A 27,252-nucleotide genomic window follows, 5' to 3' on the forward strand; every position below is an offset into this window, starting at 1 on the left:
TTCCTTGACGTTCCAACTTTTAAGAGTTTTTGTCCAGATTTTTTTTTACAGTTAAACCGTAACTTCACAGATTGTGCCCATGCGATACAGAGTCTCCGTCACTCAAATACTGCCTGTACTATTTGAACACACATGTACAACTCGCTTGTGACATATTTTTTTATTCCTCCAACATTTTTAGAGTTTATTCCGGATTTTTTTTTTTGAGTAAAACACAAAATTGCATCGTTAACTGCTGCTCCGTGATGTTCTAAAACGTCATCTGCTTTAGTCGACCGTTTTCATTGAGGACTACCCATCTTCTCAAGTTAATTTCCTGTCAACAAAGCAAAATATTATGCCATAATTTGGAATTCAAATCCATGTAACCATTTTTAATTTGATTTTTCTAAGTTGTTCTTCGTTTTTGCTCCATTTTACAGAGAATGTGATTATTGACATTATTTAGTGTATTCTCTGTACCTTACAAAATTTTGACCTGCTCCGCGATCCGATTTTTGCATTTTTAAAATCTTGATGAGTTTTGAATAAATTGTGATATTTAAAAAAGTAAAACAAATCATTAGAATTTATTGTTAAAATATTTATACCAAATTTGGATAACATAAGACGTCAAATAAAAAAGATATGACAGAAGTCCGCGAACTTTTCGAACAACCCTCGTATAGTGAACATGCATTTTCTTTGAGAATTTTCTCCACTGCGCCTTTATATTAAAAAAAACGTAATGTGTAGTTATGATGACGAAAGGTGCCTTTTCCAAAAAAAAAAAATTGAAATTCATGGTCCAAGGGTCAGAAGTTATGGCGTTAGGGCGGGGCTATATAAAATATTTCGTGAAAACGTACTCATTCTTTGAAAAATCTTCTCCCCTGCTCCTGGATTTTAAACAAACTAACCAAATAGTATAGTTTTATATAGTTATGATGAGGAAGGGTGTCTTTTCCAGCATTTTGAAATCCATGGCCCCAGAGTCTGGGATTCTGGTGTTAGGGTTGGGTTATATAAATTGTATAGTTCAAATGCATTGAGTAACCAAACTAAGCATGTTAAGTATATACCGTTTAAGTAAAAAATTTAGCGAGACGCAACTTTAGCGATTTTTTTTTAAAAGTTGGTGTTTATTTTTAGCGAGAAGCAAATTTAGCGATTTTAAAATGTTCACTTAAGAAGCTATTACAAATCAAACGCAATTAATTCTTAGCGATATGAAATTTTACCGATCTCAGCACCCTCGCTAACAATGCCAAAATTAAATCCTCGCTAAAAATTCTACTTATACAGTAGTTATGATGAATAATGGTGTTTTTTTTTCAAACTTGTGGTTCAAAAATACAAACTAAATTCAATTGTTGGAAATTCGTTTCATGGTGTTAAGGTGACGTATAAGGTCCATGAACCTCTTGTTATGTTCTTTTAAGGGAACCTCAGATATCCCATTAAGATGCATTTTATCTGTGATCTATGGTCTCCCTCATAATGTTTTATATAAGAGATCCTCTAATTTCCGTATGTAGCGAGACCTGTGATCAATAATCATATATTAATACAGACACTAATGTGATCAGAGATATCGAATTTGAAGACCAGGTGTCCCCTTATAACGTACATTATTATGGAGACCAAAGGTAAAATTAAGTTAACTACTTTATGTGATTAGAGGTTCCCTCATAATGTTTATTATTAGGGAGACCAAAAGTCACGTTAAGTTTTGTTTATTTTTTTATCATTGATAGACCTTTGGTCTCTCTAATAATGTTCAAATATAGGGTAACTCGGGTCTTCTTATTCACATAAACAGCCTTATGTGACCTCTGTTCTGCGTAGCTAAACACAGTTTCGTATAAATCAGGGGGGGGGGGGGCAGACAGAAGCATGCTGGGTAGGATGTCTACATGAAAAATGCAATTTTTTTTGTTTTCATTTGCGTAAAGTAGTCTCATCTTAATAATAAAAGAAAGAATTATGCATTTATTTTTAGAAGTAAATTTTTGTGAGACTTTTAATAGGAGGAGCTTACTCCAAAAACATCTGGTTTTACATTTGCAGAATTGCATGGGTCAAGTAGCAGGTAATGTAGCTCTTTCAAAAGCTGGAAAATACCCTAAATGCACACTGAAAGAAAACCTTAGCACTTGTTCTGTGAAATGCACATAACTAATCTTGTCAAATTTTTGCTTAGTTTGTTGAGCAAGGGAGCTAAAAATGCAAACGTGCACTGCAAATCGAAGCATAAACAACCTAATATTCCCCATGTTTCATGTGTCAAATACGACCTATTCGAAATTGATAAATGTACTAAAGTTGCATATTAATAAAATTCTTTTATCTTTCCATTGATATATAGAGGTCTATGTAACAAGCCTCCATTTTATTTCTTATAGGGGGTCAGTTTTGCTTGTCCCTCACCAAGTAACGTCTTGATAACGTCATACATAAAACTGTGTTTTGTACCCTTAAATTTGATGACATTTTCCTCATTTACATTTAGAATTTTGCCCTCTTTTCCTTTAAATAAAAAAAAAGTGAATTTCAAAAAAATATAACCTTTAAGGTAGGTCCGTACTTTAAAAAAATTCTGTCAAACTGATCATTTTTTACTTTGAATAGCTTAAATAAGTCATAAACTAACTAAAATACCCATCAAAGACACATCTTTGCTGATTAATTTTCATACAACATGTCTCAGAGTACATATCTCTTAAAATTCAACAGCCAAATTTGAACATAAAGAGGTGTAATATCATGTTTTATTTAGCTATGCACCAAATCACATCAAATTTATGTTAAAAGTTATGAAAATCTTAAAATATTTATTTGCAAAATGAATATTTGAATTATTTATTGGAAAACATCAACAAATCGATGTTGAATTTGTCTATGTCTTTTAGAAAAAAAATCTCGAAACATTCTTATTTTTAATAATTCTTAAAATCTAAACTGTTTATATGCAATTTTTTTTCTTTCAAACTATAAAGAATTATATCCAAGGCTAACAAAAACACATACTTTATTATGATTGACCAGATAAATTCAACAAAACAGCATTTTAAACACGTATACCCCCTTTTTGAAATATCATTTTTTTCAAACATCCTTTGCAAAACTAAAAAAAAAATATAAAATGCAAAAAGATGATATAGGCTTAAAATCAATAAAAATGGATCTCAAGATAGTTTATTATAAAAAAAAAAAGAATTACGCAAGTAACATGTCTTGTCAGATTTTTGCTCTGTTTGTTGAGCACTGGAGCTAAAATGTAAAGATGCACTGCAAGTGAAGATATAAACAACCTAATATCCCCCTGTTTCATGAGTCAAATACACGTATTGGTAATTAAGGAATGTGTACTAGTTGGGTATTTATAAAATTCAAAATTTTATTTTTCTATTGATACACATGTATGTAGAAATCTATGTAACAAGACTCCATTTTATTTCTTTATAGTGGTCAGTTTTGCTCGTCCCTCACCAAGTAAGGTCCTGATAACTTCATACATAAAACTGTGTTTTGAATCCTTTGATTTCCATTGGTGAACTCTTCAAAATTAGAGGCGCGTTTAGTCGTCTGACTTGGACAGCATGGTGTTGCGGATAAATAGATTGAAATCGTTGTCATTGCTACTCTTGATATATATAAGTCCACAACAATGAAATATTTCATTTGCATTTTGTAAGGATTCGTTCATCGACATTCAGCATATCATTTATATGTTTATGCTACGTTTGTCCCAAAAATCCCAAGAGATTTGTAAATTTTCCGACTTTTTCACAAAAGAGCGCACTCTTTTTAATGGAAATAGAACGTGCTCTTGTCATCAAAGATAGATATTCACCTTAGATAAAATTAGTGGCAAACTAATTAACATGCTTAATGCGGAGGAGGATTCCTTACGATGACAATTAATGACAATGATTTATTGTCTTAAATGTACAAACATATATTGAAGAGAGGAGGTAGGAAAAATACAAACAGATGGAAAAGAAAATAATACATATATTATAAACAGTACAAAATATCATGTTAAAACTAAAATCAATTATTTCCATCTATGATTTGTTTGACGGAATTTTGATCTTGAATACTGTTCGTTATCTCCATATGTTTTGTGTGTATTGTTGGTGTGTGAATCACACAGACTTGTCACGTAGGCATATTTCATGAAGCGAAAGAACAATGATTGCTACTGCGATTAGAACTAATCTTAAATTTTTATTGCATTTTTAGATTTGTGATGCCAAAAACAATGGTATCATCTGTTTTTAAAGTTAACAAACCTTCAAAGAAATTTTGGGTTTATATTATACATTAGTTTTTAAAGAGTGTTACAGTATCTTCAAAATTACCCAACAATTGGATTAAGTGGTTCTTATTATTACTTTAAATCTCTCAAAACGTTAACTTTAGTCGAAGATAGATGCTAATACCTTAAACTTGAATGTTTTCTTCTCTGTTTTTAAGATTTACATTTGAAAATATTTTTCTTACATGACCCCTCCCCCCTTCTTTTGAACAGAAAATATGTTTGGGGTCAGAGGTCATTACGTGACCGAATCACATGGCGAACAGCTATTTTGTTTGTTACTCAAACTGCTTTCGGAAAGTTCTTCTAACTTTGCAGCGATGAAAAAGATTAAATAATTCAAAAGTGTGAATTATTTTCGATCACCAGAGGTGATCAGCATCGAGCGCTCGCTCTGCTGCACACACCTCTTCTGATGTCCGTGAAATCTTCTTTCGGTGTGAAGATTGTTTTGAATAACATCATTAATCTAAGATCGCGCTTAGCTTTTTAACTCGAAATTCCTTTGAAGGTATGTAAACTGAAACAGATGACACCACTGTTTTTGGCATCACAAATCTAAAGAACTCCTTAAAAAATTAAGATTATTTTTAATTGCAGTAGCGATATGGTTCTTTCATTATAAACAAAAATTTCCTGGCTGGACTGCTTAATCTCAATGTTAATATTAAAAGGTTTGAGCGAGACAACCTTTAAGACCAAACCACTTTTAGGTCATAGCGCGGCACAACATAGCAATATGGCGGACCATTCTTTTAATACATTAATTTATCAAATAGCTAATTAGCCCTTTTTAATCCCATGGATATAGCTCATTGGATATCGTTTTCGTATCCACACTATGTATTCCTACGCTGTGTGACGTAATGAAAATAAACAAATGCATGTGCATGATGGAGAGAAGAATTCCAAATGATTCAATTGTAAAAATTGATGGAGGTGGCTAAGGTTTGGTGAAATTTTCTAAATTTAAAAATGATGAAATTATCTATGAAGTCGAGATTGAGGGAACTGGTCTGACATTGCCATTTCGAAGTTACCGTCTCAAAATTGTGAAACCTATCTCACAGCAGACGATGTCTTGATCGCATTGAATCAATAGACGAAAATGATATTGGTAAATATATGAAGGAGCAAGAAAACAAAAACACATTCAGAAAAGCATCTATTGACATGAATTTGCTAAAAGCGTTTCTTGAAACTCAAAATGAAAACAGACTCATAGAAGCAATCCCTTCCTCTGAATTGAATAACATTTTGTGTATATTTTCCTTGAGTATCCGCAAGCCTGAAGGCTCAAATTATGAACCAAGCACATTGTGATCTTTTATGAGCAGCTTTGACAGATATTTACGTAAAATGAAGTATAAATTTTAGATTTTTTCAAGCATAGATTTTTTGAAAGTGTGCTAAGTTCTCAAAGCAAAACAGCGAGGTCTTAGAAACAAAAGTAAAGGAAAGAGCCAAGACTCGGGGATAAAAAACACACAACTCGTTGCTCATTGGATAAAAATCATATCCAACCACAAAGCATGAGAGATCCTATATTTATATTCGGAATATTGAACTCATTGTAAATACAAATAATATACAACATTATTATTTAAAATTACACTGGGTATTGAACTTGGTTGGTACGTGACAAATATACTGAGGTGTCCTTCAGGCTTCACAGGAATTGATCACGTGACTAACCACGTTCATTTCCCAGTACACTTTTTAACATTGTTGTTTATTTCTAAAAGTTGATCATACACAGATTCTGCTTCAATTATATTGAATTTGAATACTAAATCTTCGTTTATAAAGGACATAGGCAACGTACCTTACCTACTGAGGATATTTCAAGATATTCTTAATATAAGATTATATTGTCATCAGATGCTCATAGAAAAAATATAAACAATTTCTAAAAAGAGGTAAATTATTGAGAAACAAGTCGATGAAACATGAATATCAGCAGTCTCATTTAAAGTCATCATTTCATAAGTTCTATTGTCGATACAATGACCTCATCAGCAAATACAATTTATCATGGAGTCAAATGCTAACTGACATTTTTCATACTTATTGTCAGTCCATTATTTATACATTGAATTGACGACGGATTTTCCCGTTATTTCCCGATCATGACTAGGAGCACACGTCGGGTGTGATCGGTCGGAATGGGATGCTCACTCCTCCATGGCACCTGATCGAACCTCTGATGTTTGGAGGTCCATGATTGTTCGGCTCCCATTTTGTATTATTTATGGACTTGTGATTTAGTGTACTGTTCGTTATCACTATATGTTTCATCATTACTCAAAACAAACATATTGCCATTCTTTTAATATCGTTGTCTGTTCTACAAAGGACTTCTTGTTTAATATGGATTACAATAAAACATTTATATGAAGCAAAAAAAATATTAGAAGACGTAATGTTTACATTGGTTTCATAGATCTACTTGCTCAGAATACGAACTGATTTTTAAATCTGTTAGATTTTGCATTTTGCAGACGGTTCCAAATTAAATTTTTCATTCACTCATAACTATCAAATAAGAAATACAAATCTACTTTCAATGATATTCATATTGGAGTTACGAAACTCTATTTCTACTGATGACAAATGCAAATGACAAATGACACTGCATGTAGATCAAGGTTGAATGTAAACAAACCAGTTAATTGATGGTAATATTAAGCGTTCTACCTTGCATCATTCAACTGAAAAATGAAAAGTGCATAGGTATTTATATAATTGTGTTACATTGCACTTCAAATTGCTGAATGGCAGTATTTCTTAAATTGTATGATATATCAGTTTTTTAAATCTTAGAAAGAACCCAAAGTTATAAAAAAAAAATTAGATCCTACGCTTCATAGATCAACTGTAAGTGTTAAATTTTCTAGCAAAGTATCTTTGTTAAAATCAAACCACCTTCATTTTGTTTTGCTTTCTCTGAATACATCCGGATATATTTAAAGAAAATTTCTGTGTCGCAAACCTTTTTCAAAAAAAGATTGATACGTTGGGATTTTTTTTTTTCGAATAAAGTGTGTACTTTCTTAAATAAGTTATATAATGCAATCGTCATGGTTTGTAAAAAAAAAGATGAATTTGATAAGTCTATTATATATATCAACAATTGTTTGAAAACAATTTCCCTAAAGGGAACCTTATAAACTCAATTTCTTATGTGCTTGTCTTGAGTACCGACACAAGATTAAACTATGCCATTCAGTTTAGGACCCCATCTACACCAGTGTAATTTCTTTTAAAATTTTCACTATATGGTACATGACATTTACCCCCAGGAAAAATAATCAAACACAGCACAGTATCTGTGAATATAAATCACTGTTGATTATTTCCACAGTTAAAATACATGTTAATAACATATTCAATTAGTTTATATTGACCTTTCAAAATTTTTAGAATACTTGATCTGATTGCAAATTGAGTTTTCACTTCTCTACCTTCCTATTGGCCCAAAAACAACTCCTGTGTACTCAAATCAAGTATGAAAGTAATTTAAAATAAAAGACTATTCATATTTGTAAATATTTAAACAATCCATGAATTTTTCACTATAACTTGTTTTAGTGTTTACTAGAAGAATAAGTTTTAAACTTCCTCTAGCAAATTGAAGATCGAAACATACAATTATCTTTATTATTTCAACAAATAAACCTCTTATGTACTCGTATAGGTTCCTAAACCTATTGTATATGTAGCAATAACGATTTGCAACTCAGCTAATCAACAAATATATCCAATTTTAAAAGTTCAACTCGGAACTTCTCCGACTACTGCGGATTATATGGTTAATGCATACAGCATAAAGACGATAGTTTTCTATTATTCTTTTATTTTAAGTTATTAAATTTACTTTATTAATTTTCTTTGAAAAATGGAATAATTTCTTCCAGACCATTTTAAATATATATTTATAAAAAAAAAAGAAGAAGAGACATGTACATGTGCGCCAAAAATGAATTAAGTTCCATTCTTGCTGTATTATTATATCATATCCCCATTAGATTCATAATAACGATCCTTAACTTTGTAACATTTCCAAAATATTTTCACTTAACTTATAGAAAGCAATGAATTTTTGTAATTTATAACCGGTATTTCATATTTTTACAAGGACGTATACCAGAAAATATGGACACGTTTGTGATGTTCCTTCTGTATTATTTAAATTAATTTAACTTATTTTTTTCTACAAATAAGAATGTTAGCATTCAATATTTTCATTTCCCAAGTAGTACTTTTCAAACATTACGTAATGAAATCTTTTTATATATTCAGAAATCCAAGCATTTTAATTTTTTTTTCAATTCTTAGATTTTTAAATTATTTTATTTCTGTAATTCTTATTATTGTACTATAAAATGCAGAGGGAAAAGAAAAATTCCATATGATATATCAAACTGAGTTCTTTAATACTCAAAACAAGCATAATTCATCCTTTTGTCATTTGGTATTCTAAAATCAAATTCAGAAATTTCTTTGAAAACATGGATTATGATAGAAGCAATTTATAACAGCAAAAAAGGTAATGCTATAAGACATAATACAAACATTCTTGATTTATCTACTTGTACAGATCATGAATTGAATTTTAAACGTGTTACACTTTGCAGGCGGTTCCTAATCAAATTAATCTCTCACTAATTATGATAAAAATGGTTTTGTATTTATAATGATTTTTTAACATATTAATGATATTCATTTTGGAGTTACGAAACGCATTATTTCTGTCAATGTCAAATGGCGTTTCATGAATAAATAAAGCTTAGAAAAAGGCTTCAATTTGATTTTTAATTATATAAAGCACACTAACTTGAACATCTAAAGTTAAATGACACTAATACGTGTATACTTTTTATTTAATTGTGCATATATGCAATATGTTTAATATGTATGTAATATGCTCTTCAAATTGCTCTTCTATAATGAAAGACAACTTTTTTTCAAATGAAAGAATATATTTCTTTATCCATAACAGTACCCATGGTTAAAAGATTCATTTAAAAAAAATAAGAAACTGGGTATATTTTATCAACGAGGTTCGCTCCTCAGCTTTTCAACAGATTTATATATTGGTCTCTAATTTAAAAAACCTACATAATTTTTTAGTTCTTACAATAAATTTAGATTCTAAAATGCTAATTAAACTACATTCAATTAAGACCCCATGATCAAATTCCATACCGAAAACAGTAAGTGAGAAACTATATTTTGTGGCGGAAGGGTTTTTAGAAAAAAAAAATCAATTTTCCTCGTTCAAAGAATTCAGTATTGTCAAGTTTTGCTGACTATTTTTGCATGCAGGCTGCACACAGAACAAATTCATGCAGTGAAATATTCTATGCTGGTCAAAAATTTTATATTAAATTAACTGACATGAATTCTATCACCATATTTGGCAAATATATCATGATAGTCCTTTGAAAACTAGCTCAATTTAAGCTTAAAATTAGCACTATTTTAGTAATATTTAAAAATTACAAAGGGTGATCAAAAAGTTCGCGAACAAATTGAAGAACTTCCGTAAAACAAATAAGATTAGGTTTCAATGTACAATATATTTTAAAGTAGCCCTCTCTGAATTTAATGCATATCTGTCACCGTTCTGCCCACGCGCGAATCACGTGATCCAGGCGGTCACGTGACATGCTTTGGGGCACTCTGTTCATAGAAGCTAAAAAAAAATGTCAGAATCTTATATTCCTTACCCTGCAAGTTGATTTTTATAACAAGAACAGTCCGTTTGTTAGAAATGACCAAATATCGGAAATAGGATGGTTGGATAAGGACATTCTTTCCAAGAAAGAACATGGTGACATCACAACCCAAGTTCTCTGTCTTAGAAAAGTCGTTCATGCAATATGGAAACAAGTGAGGGGGGCTTTTTTTTATCATATTTGATATGTTAAAATTCTTTATTAAACGATATTTTAAGGATTTAATAACAATATCATTGTTAAGATATTCAATTATTTTTCTAGCTGTAACTTCGCAGTCTTTCATATAAAAAAAATGCCTAACAAAGGACACATCTCTTCCCTAGCTTGTTTTCGCTGGGCTTCCAAACAAAGGTCATTTTTAACAATCTCCCTCCTTTCCCTTAAACAATCAATACAATTTATGCTTGAACGTCTGGAAAGACTATTGTCTTCATAAACCTCGTACAAATTATACTAAGATACTTCAAAGGAATTTCCAAGTTAAACGTTAAACTTTACAGCACTTCATTGCCCGAGTAAGACTGAAACAACAATTTTCGTCACGAGTCACCTACATATTGACGTCATTTTCACATTGTGACGTCACAATGATTGAGAAAATCATTACTCTTCATTTGCTGTTTATAGCACATGTGCATGACTATAGATGTAAATATAGAGATAGTTCGCGATCACCCCTCGTAACATCACAGACCCCCACTTTTTATGTCGTTTTCTTGGGATATGATAATTTTAACCCTTTTCTAACATTCAGAAAAAATTTCATACTTTCAAATGATTTTATTGATTTTTAAATTTTTGAAAACAGAAAAATAACATTTATTGAGTGCAGAAGGATAACATAATTGACTAAGCAAAGTGATCTTAAACTGTTTTTGTTGTCAATTTTTTTTAATGTGACTAAGTCAGATGAAGAAAAGGACTATGGTTGATCCAATAATTCATTTGGATAAAAATGTTATTAAAATTCTTTCCCGAAAAGACAATTTTTATAAATTACTTTGCAAAATGTAAACATCATATAAATACGATATTATTGCAAATGAAACCGCATTTTTAATTTCTAATTTGTCTATAAGGACTTACATGTACATATGTTACTACTAATGATATAAATTTTGTGACAAAAAAAACAACTAAATCAATTTCGTGAAAATATGTGACAGGCCAAGCTGAAAAAAACCACACTATGAAAATGAGTTTTGCATCAATTTATCACGGATTATATAAATTGACAAGTCAAATAATGACCGTTTTGTTGTAAGAGATACAATTTTCTTTAAATGGGTGCACTTTTTGGAATGACTAGTATACAATTGTCAGGGTTTTCCATGATTGAAAAGTTTTATGGTCTCGAATACTTTACACAATTATCAAATACGTGTGATATTACATAACTTTTTTTGGATTAATTACTTGTTTGAATCACAAAAAATGCTCGTTTCAATCTGTACATGGATAACATGTTACATGTAAGCGTTATAAATACGGAAGCGTAAAATTCTCTACGCTTGCTGTGTTATTAATTTGAATATACTCGTTTTATATTTTATCGTCTTATCACCATATAAAGTGTACTAACTACTTATTTATACACATATTTTGAATTGTATTAAGATGTTCTTTACATAATTAAAAGCAATTTCTTTTGTTGAATAGATTTTATTGCTTTTGTAAAGTTTTATCGACTGATATATTATATTAATTTTCAGATATTGATCGAATCTGATTCTGAACTCCAAGTTCTGGGGGTTCATGATTTATGCCCTCTTAGCAGGTTTGCAATTACATTGTATTAAAAAATTGAGGGGTATTTTTTTACTAAAATTAACGACATCTTTTTCCATATTAAATATTAAATTGAAAAATACACACATTTTTTAAGTATTAGAAAAAATTCAGTTTTCAAGTTTAAGATCCTCTATAAAAATGTTGACATGTACTTTAAAAAGATGACATTATTTGAAGGTTAAATTGTTAAAAGAATAAACCAATGAAATATGACAGCTAGGCTAAGCTGACTTTTTTTTGGAATTGAGATTTTTTTATACCTTATCAGTACATAGGGCTAGTGCCTGATATGATCGGTCCACAGACAAATACTTTCTCCTCCTTAAAATCTGATTCCAGCTCTGGGAGGTTCATGATTTATGCCCTGTTAACAGATTTGCATTATTAAAAAATTAAGTTTTGGTTTTTTTAAACTAAAATTAAGGAGGCTGGGCGGTCAACAATTTAACCATCAGATATAGCTTAAGTTTTAGATATGTTATCTTAAGCTATCAACTATTATTTGGCTAAGAAAAATCTCATACATTTTACTTTTGAAATTTGATCAATTTTTATATATCTTTATATGGAGCTCTTCTTCTAAAGGAGATCAAAATAGTCTGAAAATAGCCATAACCCCCAGCCCCTTTAAACGACAGGTTATTTCATTAAAAAATATCAAAATTAAAAAATACAGATTTTTAAGTCTTAGAAAAATCACAGTTTTTCGGGTCAATGGCTTCAAAAAAATTGTTGACATGTACGTGTTATTCAAACAAAATTACTTTAGGTGCGTGTTTAACGGTTAAAAGAAAAAGTCAATGACATTTGACAGCTAGACTGAGCTAACTTTTTTGAAATCAAGAAGAATGTAGTTCATTGATTAAAAATAATTTTCTCTAATCGTAAACAACCAAGGGAGCGGTAACTTTTGAAATTTCCTGTCCAAAACCGACTCAAACGAATTTACTATGAAATGTAATTTTGAATTTAGGAAAAACCTAGAAAGAAATTTAATTTTAGCGATAATGTTACTTGTTTTAAATCATATAAACGGAATTCAAATTTTCATTTGCTGATCCTAATGTTGTTTACGAACTCTATTTTCTCAATTGAATTGTCTAATATGCTATTTTTATGAACCATTTTTATTGCATTTCATTACCTCAGAAATGGGACAATCTTTAATGGGACAAATGGGAGAATCTTTAATTTTATTAGTGAACATGTTTTCTGTCAATATATAAGAATTTATATACTTTGTCATTCTGCATTTTTATAGGGCAGTTTAAATTCAGGTATCATCGAATCTTCCTTTTATACGCCCCTCCGATGAAAGATTTTTGTCATATCCAATGCATCAAAAACTGTTTAAACGCATTTGCGTTTTCTGCCATGTTTGAACTGGATATTTCAAGTATGACACTGTCAAGGTAAAGTTTATTGCTCTTTTACTTAGGATAGATGATACAAACAAATTTATATCAAATATCTGTAAAAATAACAACTGAAATTGTCTTTATCTAAATAAAATGAATAAGTTTATGTGCACTGATATTAAGTTAAAAAGCAATATTCATCAATCCAGGCAGCCACTTTTTCTGTTTGTTTGTATCATCATGCTTCGCGGTTTATAAAAAAAGCGTAAACTGCCCCAAGTAATGTTATATCATATAACATAAGTTGAAATAAGCTTCATTCTTTATAACTTAATTTCAATGTAGACAATGAGACAATTTTTCCATTTTTTCTTCGGAAAAAGGCTTCAAATATAGCATATTTTAAACTAACGGCAAGCGGAGTAATACGTTTTTGACGTAACTTATTGTGACGTAGGCAAGTTATGTTATACAAAATGGGTAAAACCAATCAAATGACGTGTTACAACTCAAATTAATACATAAGGTATCTAACTCATCCTTGCACAAATATACATAAAGTTGTTTGTTTTTTTTAAATAGACATTTTAAATTGAAAAAGGAAAACATACATAGGTCATTAATTTTTATTTTATAACTAAACTTCAACAAATAAATGTACATATATACATATATAATTTCATCTATCATGACCGTCTGATATTAAGATAAAATTATGCTTTAAGAAAACTAAATTAATCACCCTTATTTAGATTCCAATGCAAAACTTGGATGAATTTTAAAGGTTAAAACTTACCAAGAAATTGTCACATTACTTCATTGCTTTTGACAACAAATTAAAACAAGTAACTGTGTCACTGGGTTTTCTTTATCTGCGCATTGCATTGCTCGGGGCATTTTTTGTTTGCATTTGGAGCACTTTCCTTTTGTTGGTTAAAATGAGGGCGGCCATATGTTTCCCATATTGATGTTTTATTAATGCATAAGTATTCGTTTCAAAGAAAACCCAGTTGAGTAAGAAACTTTAAATCACATTTGCAGATGAGGAAAAGGTGTTACAACATTTAAATGACGAGATATTTAAAAGGAAAACATAACAAGGAAAACAAAAAAGGTACGTATACAAGGTAAATTTAGGTGAAATCAAACAAATACTTTTTGATAGCTAATACTTTAAAAGAAAAAAAAACATTTATATTCTTTTAAGTTAAATCTTAAAGATGGGTTCTGGCATTTAATTAAGTATTATGTGAAGCGCCAAGCAAAAACCTCCCTTAACGAAGAATTTTGACATTTTCAGTTTTTTATTGATTCTTGTAGAGTTTTTCTTTCTCTTTCATTTGATGTATAACATGACATACATTTCTGTATATAAAATAAATTGAGAAGCTCAAAAGGTCTTTCTTCAAAATATTCAATTTAAATCAATGGCTAAAACTAATTCCGGAAGAAGTGTCCAAATCAAATACTCCGTGTCGTATCTATAGACAGTACTTTTTTTAAAAACTAAACTTAACTATTTATCAATACATGTAACAGTTCACGTTTTATTTATATAAATGGCAGCGTTAACTGTTCCAACTCAGTTTATACCGTGTCAATTGGATAGCTTTTAAATTCATTCCATGAATAAAAGAGAAGTAATTCAGGTCAAATTTTCATTGCATCGCTATTTTAAAAAAATACCTTAGTTTAATGCTCCTGTTAAATTTTTCTTGCATGTGCATCACGATGAAACAGCTGGACATTAAATTTAAAAAGAAAACTATTTTTAAAAACTTGTTTATGTGACCTTTTAAAATGGACCGACTAAAATCTTTTTAAAATTTCCAAATTATTCACCAGTATTTTCTCATCCTATCAACAACTTTTTTTTATTTCAGAAATGCCTTCACTCTTTTTCAACACTGAAAATTTCTGACAAAAAAAATTCGACCTAACTACCGATGCAATTTTTTTTACAAGAATAGGGAGAGGGCAAACAAACTTCATTTTAAAAACGGACTTACGGGAATTTTTCAGCCACCACTGGAAATACTTCAAAAATACGCACTTAATTGTGAAAAGAAAAGATCACACAGACAGTTGACAGAGACTTGGTTCTTAATGAATAAACTACATCAAATTACACCCAAGAATCTGTCTTAGCATATAAATATAACAACATTCCATGGTTCTACTGGGGAGAGTTTCTCTCAAGGAGACGTTTTTACGTCGCAATTACCTTGTTGACTTTAGACGCGTCTTTTGACGTTACGTCATAATAGAGATAAGGGAGGTTTTTACTTGGCGCGTCACATTTAGGTTCAAATGAAAAATTAAATAAGAGAATGATTGTTTTCACAATTATCGCGTACACATCTAACAGTAAATGTAGAAAATGTGCAGATATTAAAATACAATATTTATCATTGTGACAGCAAAACGAGTACCATGTGTAGTTAAATTTTTGTCGGAATTCCTACTTGAAGCACATTTAAATGTATAAGATATTATTTTCATTTTTTAACAAACAATATCAAATCACTGTTCTTTGAAGTGATTTCAAATTTATCAAATTGTCTCTTTTCGATGGAAAGAAAAATATGGAGAGAAAAAATTTTAACACCTAAATCGGTTTCAAAGTCACTTTTTTAAGGAATGAAAAAAAAAAGTTCTGATTCTGATTTTTTTTTATACAATATGACATAGACATATGATTTATAGAAAATAAAAACAAACTTATCAAGAATGGGGTCTTATTTTAAAAGTATTTCTATGCAAGATACAAACAGGAACTGTTTTATTTTTTGAAGGGGTGTTGAAAAGCCACAGATTTGACAAGGAAATTAAACAAATTGCAAAAATTCTTCAACTTACTGGCTGTTGGTAGGTTTCTTTTTTTTCTCTTTAGCAACATTTTAAATTTCTAAACAAAAAAATAGTTTATCTTATCATCAATATATGAAATACAGAGAATTTTCATCAATAACTTTAATTAATATTTATCTGCTTATTTTAAAAGAAATTCATACAAGATTTTTTTGAATAAAAATATTTTTTTTAGAAATAAGTAGTGAGTAGAGCACAGCAATTTAATTTTTACACGTATTGATACTAGTAAGTTTTTAGAAATTTTTAAAATGCATACAAGTTGTCTATATAATTCTTGGATTTACATTTGAATTTCAGTAAAAAAAAGAATTAAGTATACGAGTATTTAACATTTCTTGGCTTGCTAACATTAATCGCATGTTACCAAAAGGCTTTTTTTACATTCTTGAAAAAAAAAAATGCAAGACCAAAAACTCTTGCTTCATTGATATCATGAATACATTAATTTCAAAATGAAGAAATAAAAAACATATAATATAAAATAAAAAAAAAGACAACAAGAACGTAATTTTCTCCACATATTTTATCCATGCTTTATTATCCTTCTCTATGATGGCCAATATCAGCCTTTCTAAATAAAATTACACGAAAAAATACACGACCTATAATTTTGTCTTCTGTACATGTACATTTCTTGGAATTTGTACCTGTATAAAAATATGTTTAAAAGTAACAATTTCACAAAAAGACAAAATCTACATGTACAAAAAATTTGAACATGAAACAAAACAAAACCCTATAGCCCTATATAAAAAAGAATGTCACTATGATTATTGTAATTGTGCTTAGACACGGATATGATGTGGAACGGTGTGTGAAGAGTTAAACATTTAACACACATGGTGAAAGTTAACATTAGCAACAAATATAGCTCGTGCCCTGTTTACAAAAACAGTGTACGTTTCACAAATGTGTTCAATTTGTGTAACTCTGTACACAACATTGAGCACGGACTGACAATACTAGTGAATGGGTTTGCTTTCGCACATTTTTACTCTGAATTTTCCGGATTCTGGTTTTAATATTTTTCATTAATACACATACTTTTCTCAAGTATTAAGAATAAAGTTAAATTTGAGAAAGTGTTAGGATGTTCTAGAATTTCGAACTTTCAATGACTTCCAGAAAAAAATAAGATTTTTTTTTTCGATAGCATAATTTAAGTCACTGTGAAACTACACAGAAAATTTGAGAAAATATTAACATCAAATCTTTGTCTAAGGAAGGATATGGAGATAACGAACAGTATTCAATCTCAAAGTCCATAAAACAATACAAAATAAGAGCAGAGCAAACACGGACCCCCGAAACATCAGAGGTGGGATCATGTGCCATGGAGGAGTAAGCATCCCCAGCCAACCGGTCACACCCGCCGTGTTCTCCTTGTCATGATCAGGAAACAACGGAAAAAATCCGTCGTCAATTCAGTGTATAAATAATAGACTAACAATTGGTATGAAAAACGTCAGTCAGCATTTGACTCAATGATAAATTGTATTTGCTGACAAGGTCATTGTATCGACCATAGAACTTACGAAATGATAACTTTAAAATTTTAATTAGCTTTCATCTTATTCTTGCATTTGACATTGAACTTTATAGGAATATGGAACAAGATTCTCTTTCCATACTCAGGCGATGGATTGATTATATAAAGGAATTAAAAAGGGAAAATGCTAGAATAGAGACAATAGAGAAAAGAAATTTCCAGATAGATAAATACTGCCAAGAAATGAACAAACGGATGGAGGCAAGTATTTACATTTTATCAACAGCTATTGTATTAATTTTTTCAAAGAGCAAGCTGGAAATATACTTTTTTTCTATAAATTGCATATGTTGTATTTTATAAACTTATTTTCAACAATGTTCAGTCTTCTTTCTAAAGGTGATTTATTATTGAAATCAATCAAATCATGATATAAAGTGTGATATTATTCAAAAGAATTTATTTTCAGGTCTAAATACTTTAAGTATATTTATTTATTTACCTACATATTCAAACCATGTTTTCTAAGAGAGAATCGATGAATTTCATTTTTTCTACTCTCATGTTATTTCATAGATTTTTCTCAAAATCATGATATTAAGTCAATATGAATATGCAAATAAATGTTTTTAAAACATTAAAATAAATTTATTAGAAAATGTCAGAAAAAGAATCTATATTCAAAAACTTTCTTTATTATACAGGTTTAATTTTTTAATGTTTAATTTTTTAAATTGATGAATTTTATAGTATGAGGTAGGCTAAGATGTGTTTATTGTGTCTGACATCTTCAAAAAGGGGGTGATTTAACATTTTTGTGACTATTAATTATATTAAATGATATCAAGTGGATATTAATGTATATTTAACATTCTGAACCCTTAAAATATGAGGGTTGAAGCACTTTTAGGCTTTGATCACTGATAGGGTTATTTATGTTTTCGTTTTTTGAAATAATCTGAATCCATTTATTTTGATTTACGATCTTGCATGTTATGTAACATGTTAAAAATATTTCATAAAAATAAGTGCTCTACTACTTTTGCGTTGTGTAAAAGAAAGGTTAAGTAATAACAAGAGTGACCTTGTCCTTTTTTTTCTTTTAAACAGCCAACCTGACTGAAAACTCCGTATTTCGTTTCTGATCTTTATTTTTCATTATCATTTTACTATTTTGATAGTTGTTTTGGAGATCTGTATTTTCTCTGTTTCTATTTTGTATTGTTTAATTGACCTTTGTACTTAAATACTGTTCGATTTCTTCATGTATTTCATTACATTACTACATTGTCTCCCAGTGAATGTCGCATAAGACGGGTTTTAATGTATATTCAATGACAGTGAAATCACAAATAAAACTCTCGTGAGGGTTTAGTTTTCATTGTTTTCGGGGTATAGAGAAACCGCATGAATTTATGACCACCACAAAGTGAAAAAAAATTATATGCATTACTATAAAACATTTTCCACCTTCGAAATCAAATCCCCACAAACCAATTTTCTTTCCATAAATCTCGAAAATTTTTACCCCACAAATATATGTGATTTTACAGTACTATGTAGTTTTAAAGCATAACCTATGTTCTTTACAGGTCTTGGAGAAGCAATGGAATCTCCTCTCGAAAGACGAAGAAACTAAGCAAGAAGGTCCTTGAGAGTTACCTTTCACAGTCACCTAAGAAAGCCTGTTATTTCAGTTTCTTTATTTCATTAAAAATGGATTGAAACTTTACTTTTAATCCAGTTTTCGCCGTTTCGTTAATAAGTATTTGTTGGAAGTTGCTTCAGTCAGTTAGTTTATAAGGATGAGAAAAAAATGTGTCTTGAATATAACAAAAAAGTCTTTTACTGTTTCAGGAAATCGTTATGCTACGTTCCCACTGTCGTGCAGTCAGTTACGCACGTCACGATTGATCAATTGTAGTTGATCGCAGAGTTGTTAATGAATTTTATGCCAAGATACGAAGAGATGCGCATAGGTGCGTTTTCATACGTTTCGTTACGCCTTTATGCGCGATGGCCACGATGAATAAATTTCATGTGATGCGATCTCTGACGATCAGACTATCGTTTAGATAAGATGAATTACGCTCCAATAGGATGATCAAGATTTAGTTGATAAAAAGGCCTCGATCTGTCACGAATATCATGATCCGAGTTCTCGATTAGAAACGATCTTCTACGTTTTAATACGTACTCCTGCGATATAATACGTTCATTGCACACTCTTGTGCTGTGCGATAGAATACCACGTTCATTGCAATGTCTTTCATCTTTCACGATCAGGATCAAGATAGAACACGTTTTGAGCTACGATTGTTCCCCGACAAATATACAAAAATCTGGCTATACTGAGTCGATTATACATTTCAAATATTTTATTTATTAAAAAGTAAACAAAGTATAATCATACAATCAACTACGGCTTATTGTAACGGGAACCGTTACAGATGTTCCCCAAACGCTCCCCCAACTTCCTTTTGGTGCCTCATTCCCTCTAATCTTATTTAATAAGACAAACAACGTTTTTCCTAAGTATACCAAGTATATCGCAAATTTTCGCAGTGCATGTGAGCGCCCGTGCAAACATATGCGAAATGACCATATCATTTTATCTACACTATCAATATATTTTAACGCACCAAATATTAAGGCATCTAATCAAAAAGTATTCAAAAATACCCTAAATCAAGTGTATTCTTAATTTTACTCATTGCATGTGCATGCACGTGCATGCATGTGCATCATGACCAAACCTTCCTGTAGGAGTCCATTATGTCTGTCTGTATGAAGTTTGATAAAAATATCTTATATGGTTTTTTTTTTAAACTGAGCTAAACATAAAGTGTGATGAAGGTCAAAGGAAAGATCAAGGTCAAAAATGGTGATGCAGGTGAATAGCTCTCTTTAGTATGTATCAACATATGAAGTTTAATAACACCTTCTTGAATAGTATCATTAAAATTGCGCTAAACACTAATTTAAGGGGGCCGACTATAGTTTCCATTGCGCAATATTTTGCGCACCATAGTAAAATGAAGCGTATTTATGCAACTTTTTTCGCTTAATTAATAAAATTAAGCAAAATTAAGAAATTATAGGTATAAAAATGTAATTACAATTTGATATAATTGATTTTTTAACCGATTTTGCAATTGATAGGTAGGTTGACGTCGTTGCAATATGTTTTTGACGTTATGATAATCTGTAGCTTTTCAAGAAAAGGGTCATAAAAATATTATTAAAGAAAAAATAATAAACACACGCTCTTGAAATTTAAAACATAGAAATTTGAGAATATCTCCAATATTTTAATTATGTTTTCATGTGAATCCATTATGTACGTCATATTTTGTAATACTCTATAAAAATAGCAAAATTTGCTAATTTTTTGCATTTTGAGATGCCCCCTCTGGTAACAAGACGGTAGAATTTTGTGTTTCTTACATATATTGTATAATAAAGTATTACTCATCAAATATTATAGTTTGAACAAAATGTCTATTGTAGTATTTGTATAATTTGCTTTAAAGTGCTAAAAATTGGCATTTTCCTATATAATCTTATTGTAAATTTACCTGTATTTTGAGACGGTCCCTCAAAAATACCTGGACGGTAGATTTCCCCCAAATTTGCAAGTACACTGAAGTTAAGGTAAGTTATATATGGTATTAAAATGAAGAGTTTCGCTATTGTAGTTTTCACACAATAAAACTATAGTCGGCCCCCTTAAATCAAAGTACCGAGACAGTACTGAAAGACGGGGTCAAAATAATCTTCATGCTAGATTTCACAAATGTGATATTTTAAACGAGTTTTGATAACAACTTAATTTTGTATTACCATACTAAAACAAAACTGTAAAATAATAAAAATTCACGTTTTTCATTTAATTTGAAGTAGAAATTTCAGTAATTGCTCTGTCTGTAAACCTTTTTGAACTGTCCGAATTTCATCGGGTATACGAATCAATATTTTTCCGGAAGTAAACAATGTGTACGCAGGCGTAATAATACGCAAGAGAGTACTTTGTTTCCTAGTGTGATTTAAAATTAATATTTTCATTTTTAAATTTTCAAAATGCTTTATTAGTTTGAGTTAGAAAAAAGTTCATATTACTTTTTTCAGTTTGATACAGAAAGTTTATATTTTGATCAAATCAATTTCTGCACTCTTTCATATAGCGTAGATTTAATCTATGTGTTATCACCACGCTTCCGTTTTGAGGCCTATGACAGTAAACTAATAGACGGGGTCACGTGACCCGTCTAAAAAGTGAGGTTAAGGTCAAAGGAAAGTTCAAGTTCAAAAATTTTGATACAGTTGTATAGCTCTCACCAGTATGTATCAACATGTGAAGTTTGATAACACCGTCTTGAATGATATGCTTAAAACTGAGCAAAACACTAATTTAAGAAAAGTGAGGTCAAGGTCAAAGGAAAGGTCAAGGTAAAAAGATGTTGAAGCAATTGCATAGCCTTCATCATTATCTATCAGCTTATGAAATTTGATAAAATTATCTTGGATAGTTTCTTTGAAACTAATCTTTGAAAAGAGCTAAACGCAAAGTGTGAAGGAACGACAGAAGGAAGGACAGAAGGACGGAAGACGGACCTGACAATCACTATATACCCCGGCCATATTCAAAAAAACAGTTCTACAAACCAAAGACAATACATGTACAACAATATTTAATCAGTGGTGTAAATTCGTTACTCAGTTTTTAAAGTGACTGGTGAATTTGGGGATGGCACTTGGTTAGTAAAATGCAATTATTTTCACTATAACACTATGTTACTAATAGTACTTATACAAATTAAAATACTTGTGCATCTTTAAACAATTACCGTTATAGATGAATTTAATTAAAATGTAATCATTTACAGATTTAGTCAATAAATGCTCTATTGCTTTTTTTTTTAACAGGAATAAAATTTAAAGAAATTGATTTTTTTCCTCCCAAAATACTACATAAATAAGTTCATTTTTGAAAATATATATAAAATTCAGACAAAAAGTGATTATAAATTTTAAAAAATTAGACATTCTATTAATATATATGAATCATTTACACAATACTTCAGTAAAACAAAGAGTTACAAACCTCTTTAGCCATCTTTTTTTTTTATCAGATTTTAAATTATGGTGCAATATAGGTGAGGAAAAGAACAGAACTCGATCTAAGAAAATCATATAGCGTAGATTTAATCTATGTGTTATCACCACGCTTCCGTTTTGAGGCCTATGACAGTAAACTAATAGACGGGGTCACGTGACCCGTCTAAAAAGTGAGGTTAAGGTCAAAGGAAAGTTCAAGTTCAAAAATTTTGATACAGTTGAATTGCTCTCACCAGTATGTATCAACATGTGAAGTTTGATAACACCGTCTTGAATGATATGCTTAAAACTGAGCAAAACACTAATTTAAGAAAAGTGAGGTCAAGGTCAAAGGAAAGGTCAAGGTAAAAAGATGTTGAAGCAATTGCATAGCCTTCATCATTATCTATCAGCTTATGAAATTTGATAAAATTATCTTGGATAGTTTCTTTGAAACTAATCTTTGAAATGAGCTAAACGCAAAGTGTGAAGGAACGACAGACGGAAGGACAGAAGGAAGGAAGACGGACATGACAATCACTATATACCCCGGCCATATTCAAAAAAACAGTTCTACAAACCAAAGACAATACATGTACAACAATATTTAATCAATGGTGTAAATTCGTTACTCAGTTTTTAAAGTGACAGGTGAATTTGGGGATGGCACTTGGTTAGTAAAATGCAATTATTTTCACTATAACACTATGTTACTAATAGTACTTATACAAATTAAAATACTTGTGCATCTTTAAACAATTACCGTTATAGATGAATTTAATTAAAATGTAATCATTTACAGATTTAGTCAATAAATGCTCTATTGCTTTTTTTTTTTTACAGGAATAAGATTTAAAGAAATTGATTTTTTTTCCTCCCAAAATACTACATAAATAAGTTCAATTTTTAAAATATATATAAAATTCAGACAAAAAGTGATTATAAATTTTAAAAAATTAGACATTCTATTAATATATATGAATCATTTACACAATACTTCAGTAAAACAAAGAGTTACAAACCTCTTTACCATCTTTTTTTTTATCAGATTTTAAATTATGGTGCAATATAGGTGAGGAAAAGAACAGAACTCGATCTAAGAAAATCTTCAAACAGAACGAAGTTGAAGAGAACATCAAACACTGACCCTTGGAAATCCCAAGGATAGGATCATGTTTGTAGGAAGAATGCACTTGATCACTCTCGCCCTGTAAGCTGTATGTAATGATCGGGTAGACAAAGTAACTCCCAGCAATATGTGCTATGAAAATGAATGCCTATCAATACGTTTGGTTTCCATTAATGAACTCTTAAAAATTAGAGGCGTGTTTGGTCGTCTGACTAGGACAACATGGCGTTGCGGATAATAAAAAAAAACATGCCAATCTTAATCAAATTTTTTTATAAAATGTGTTTGTCATCGGAGGCATGTGTATTGCATTTAGATGTACAATACGATACAATTGACACATGTACATACAATCAACAATAGCTATAAACTGATATCGTTTTCATTCCTTCTCTAAATATATATAAAGTCCACAACAATAAAATATTTCATTTGCATTTTGTTAGGATTTCTTCATCGACATTCAACATATTGTTTACATGTTTATGCTACGTTTGTCCCAAAAATTCCAAGAGATTTGTAAATTTTCCGACTTTTTCACAGAAGAGCGCACTTAGACGAAAACTTCTTTCTAATGGAAATAGAACGTGCTCTTGTCATCAAAGATAGATATTCACCTTAGATAAAATTAGTGGCAAACTAATTAACATGATTAATGCGGAGGAGGGTTCCTTACAATGACAATTAATGACAATGATTTATTGTCTTAAATGTACAAACATACATTGAAGAGAGGAGGTAGGAAAAATACGAACAGATGGAAAAGAAAATAATACATATATCATAAACAGTACAAAATATCATGTTAATCCGAGAGATTTGTACATTTTCTTTTTACTTTTTCACAAAAGAGAGCCCTAAGAAGTATAACTCTTTCGTAGCGAAAATGGAACGTTTATGTGTGAAATATGTCATCATCTTATCTTTAAGAAGTCTGCCTCTGCAATAATCATGTTAATTAGATTGCCGATCCTGTAATGAAAGAAAAATATTCATTTTAGGTAAAATGAACGGCAAACTTAATAGCTTTGTTAATGCAAAGGAGGGTTTTACAGAAAAGGTAATGACATATTTCCCACCCATTAATATGCCTTTATTTTTTAATACTAAATTTTCCATAAACAATGTAAAACAAAGGTACATCGTCACCTTTGTTTTAAATTGTTCACTCGTAATAATGCCAAGGAAAGATCGATTGAATTGAGGAAAAAACAAGCGGCCTTCTTTCATCACACATTCAATTAAAAATTTTACGCATGTACGATGATTTTAATTGCTCGCTTTTTAAACCATCTTTTCTTTACTTTTTTATTGTTTCTTGTAATAACTAACACTTTTTAACTCACCTGAGCCGAAGACTCAAGTGAACTTTTCTGATCAAAATTTGTCAGTTGTGTTCTCGCGTCACACCTTTTTCCCAGGGGAGATCATTAAAAATTAGTGAAAAAATAATGGCATCTTTTAAAATCTTCTTCTCAAGAACCACTGGGTAAGGAAATATGAAACACAGGTGGAAGCATGCTGAGGTAGTGTAGATTCAAGTTTGTTTAAATCATGACCCCTGGAGAGAGGGTGGGCCACAATAGACGGTCAAAGTTTTACATGAGAATGTATAGGTAAAATCTTTAAAAATATTCTCAAAAACACCAAAGCCATAATTTGTCATGTTTATATGAAAGCATCCTCAGGTAGTGTACACGTAGATTCAAGTTTGTTCAAATCATGACCCCCAGGGGTGGGACAGGGCCACAATGCGGGATCAAAATAGGAAATATAGGTGAATGTCGTTAAAAATCTTTTTCTCAAGAACAGCAAAATGATGATTAGTCATATTTACATGGAAGTGTCCTCAGGTAGTGTAGATTCAAATTTGTACAAATCTTGACCCCCGGGATAGGGTGCGTCCATAATGGGCATCAAAGTTTTACATAGAAAAGCATAGGAAAATTCTTTGAAACTCTTTTTCTTAAGAACAGCAAAGTTGACTGGTCATATTTTGATGGAAGCATTCTCAGGTGGTGTACCTTCAAGTTTGTTAAGTCATGACCCCAGGAGGTAGAGTGGAGCTACAATGGAGGATCAAAATTTTACATAGAGGAATATATAGGAAAAATTCTTTTTCTCAAGAACAGAAAAGCCCTGATTAGTCATATATGATGGAGGTAGTGTAGAATCAAATTAATTCAAATGAGCCCCCCCCCCCCTGGGAGAGGGATGGGCTACGATGAGGGATCAAATTTTTAAAAATGAATAAACAGAAAAAAAAAATCTTCTGCTGGAGAACAGCAAAGCCATTTATTATATCGATATGGAAGTTTGATATTCAATTCCCCCTTACAAAGTTTTCAATGCTGAACTGATTTTTGAGTTTTCTTTAGCCAATGTGCTCAGGTGAGCGATGTGGTCCATTGGCCTCTGGTTTATTAAACTACCATATTTGTTTCACGTAAGAATCGTGTTGCTGGGAGACATACAGTTTCTTTCTGTAGCCTGCTTTTAAAGTTAAGAGCAATTCATACGCCATGTTTTCACATGCAGATATCATATTTCTTTCAGTCCTTTTTTGAAATTTGTGTGTACTTTTATTTTTTCTTTCTAGACTAGCTTGAGATCTCCATATGAGTGAACAGTTCTCGAACTTGATGAAAAACAACATACAATTAATCAAACTAGGTTATTTTTTTTAATTCAGTTATTATATTTTTTACACTGTTCTGAATAATTTACACGTAGTGAATCAATTTTTTTTCGTGCTCTTCTTCCTGTTCACAATATTAGTAGCTATTAAATACACAGTCATTCTATTTAAATCATTTATTTGAAATTTCATGAAACTTCATCCATATCTTTTCTGTATTTTTAGCAATAAAAAGTATTTTTTAGTTCTCCATTCTGATTTGAAATATTTAGCGTACCACTTATAAGATTAATCAAAGTACTGAAAGTACTGGGAAGCGGTTCGCATGCTTGCTTTGAACTTGGCATGGGGAAATAATAGGCAGAAAATGTGCTGGTGTGGATAAATTTCACTGATGAAGATAACGTAGTGTCATATTTTAGTGCAATATGAATTTGATAAATTCTTTGAAATTAATTCCTTGTGTCGCACGACGACGCCTAAGAAATGAACATAGATTCTGCAGTGATTGAAAGACTGAAACTATTGTTGTTCCATCAGGAGTACAAAGTTCCATCTTCTCTTCTACTACTAGTATGTGAATCAAAAACAAAGTAACGACCAGATTGAGAATGTAGCAACTGCTGAAGAATGAAAAATAATAATGCAAAAACAGGACATTGCAAAAACAGTGAGTGGGTGGATTCCAGTGGGATACCTAGTCCATTATGCCACATTCAATTGACATGCATCCAAAACTTGGTTTCATTTTCCTGAATGTAAAATAATTACCCTCATGAATAATAAAATCAGGCAATTCTTCATGCAATAGACCATAACTTGATCTTCT

The 27,252-nt window shown here is 30.6% G+C and overlaps 1 protein-coding gene across 2 annotated transcripts; it reads left to right on the top strand.

The window, feature by feature from the left end:
• The first annotated feature begins 13,161 nt into the window (after positions 1-13,161).
• Positions 13,162-19,298, top strand: LOC134240962 (uncharacterized). Of its 2 annotated transcripts, XM_062723067.1 has the most exons (5): positions 13,162-13,250; positions 14,238-14,310; positions 15,992-16,064; positions 17,673-17,820; positions 19,152-19,298. In XM_062723067.1, exons 2-5 carry the CDS (start codon positions 14,265-14,267, stop codon positions 19,212-19,214), a joined length of 330 nt encoding a protein of 109 aa, XP_062579051.1. In that variant the 5' UTR covers positions 13,162-13,250; positions 14,238-14,264; the 3' UTR covers positions 19,215-19,298. The 2 variants fall into 2 exon arrangements, with proteins under 2 accessions (XP_062579051.1, XP_062579050.1); XM_062723066.1 differs by lacking the exon at positions 13,162-13,250 and having other exon boundaries at positions 14,163-14,310.
• Positions 19,299-27,252: the final 7,954 nt, after the last annotated feature.

This window comes from Saccostrea cucullata, unplaced genomic scaffold (genome assembly GCF_032062105.1).
Source record: "Saccostrea cucullata isolate Sc308-1 unplaced genomic scaffold, CSIRO_AGI_Scuc_v1 ctg2484, whole genome shotgun sequence".
Taxonomy (NCBI): Eukaryota; Metazoa; Mollusca; class Bivalvia; order Ostreida; family Ostreidae; genus Saccostrea; species Saccostrea cuccullata.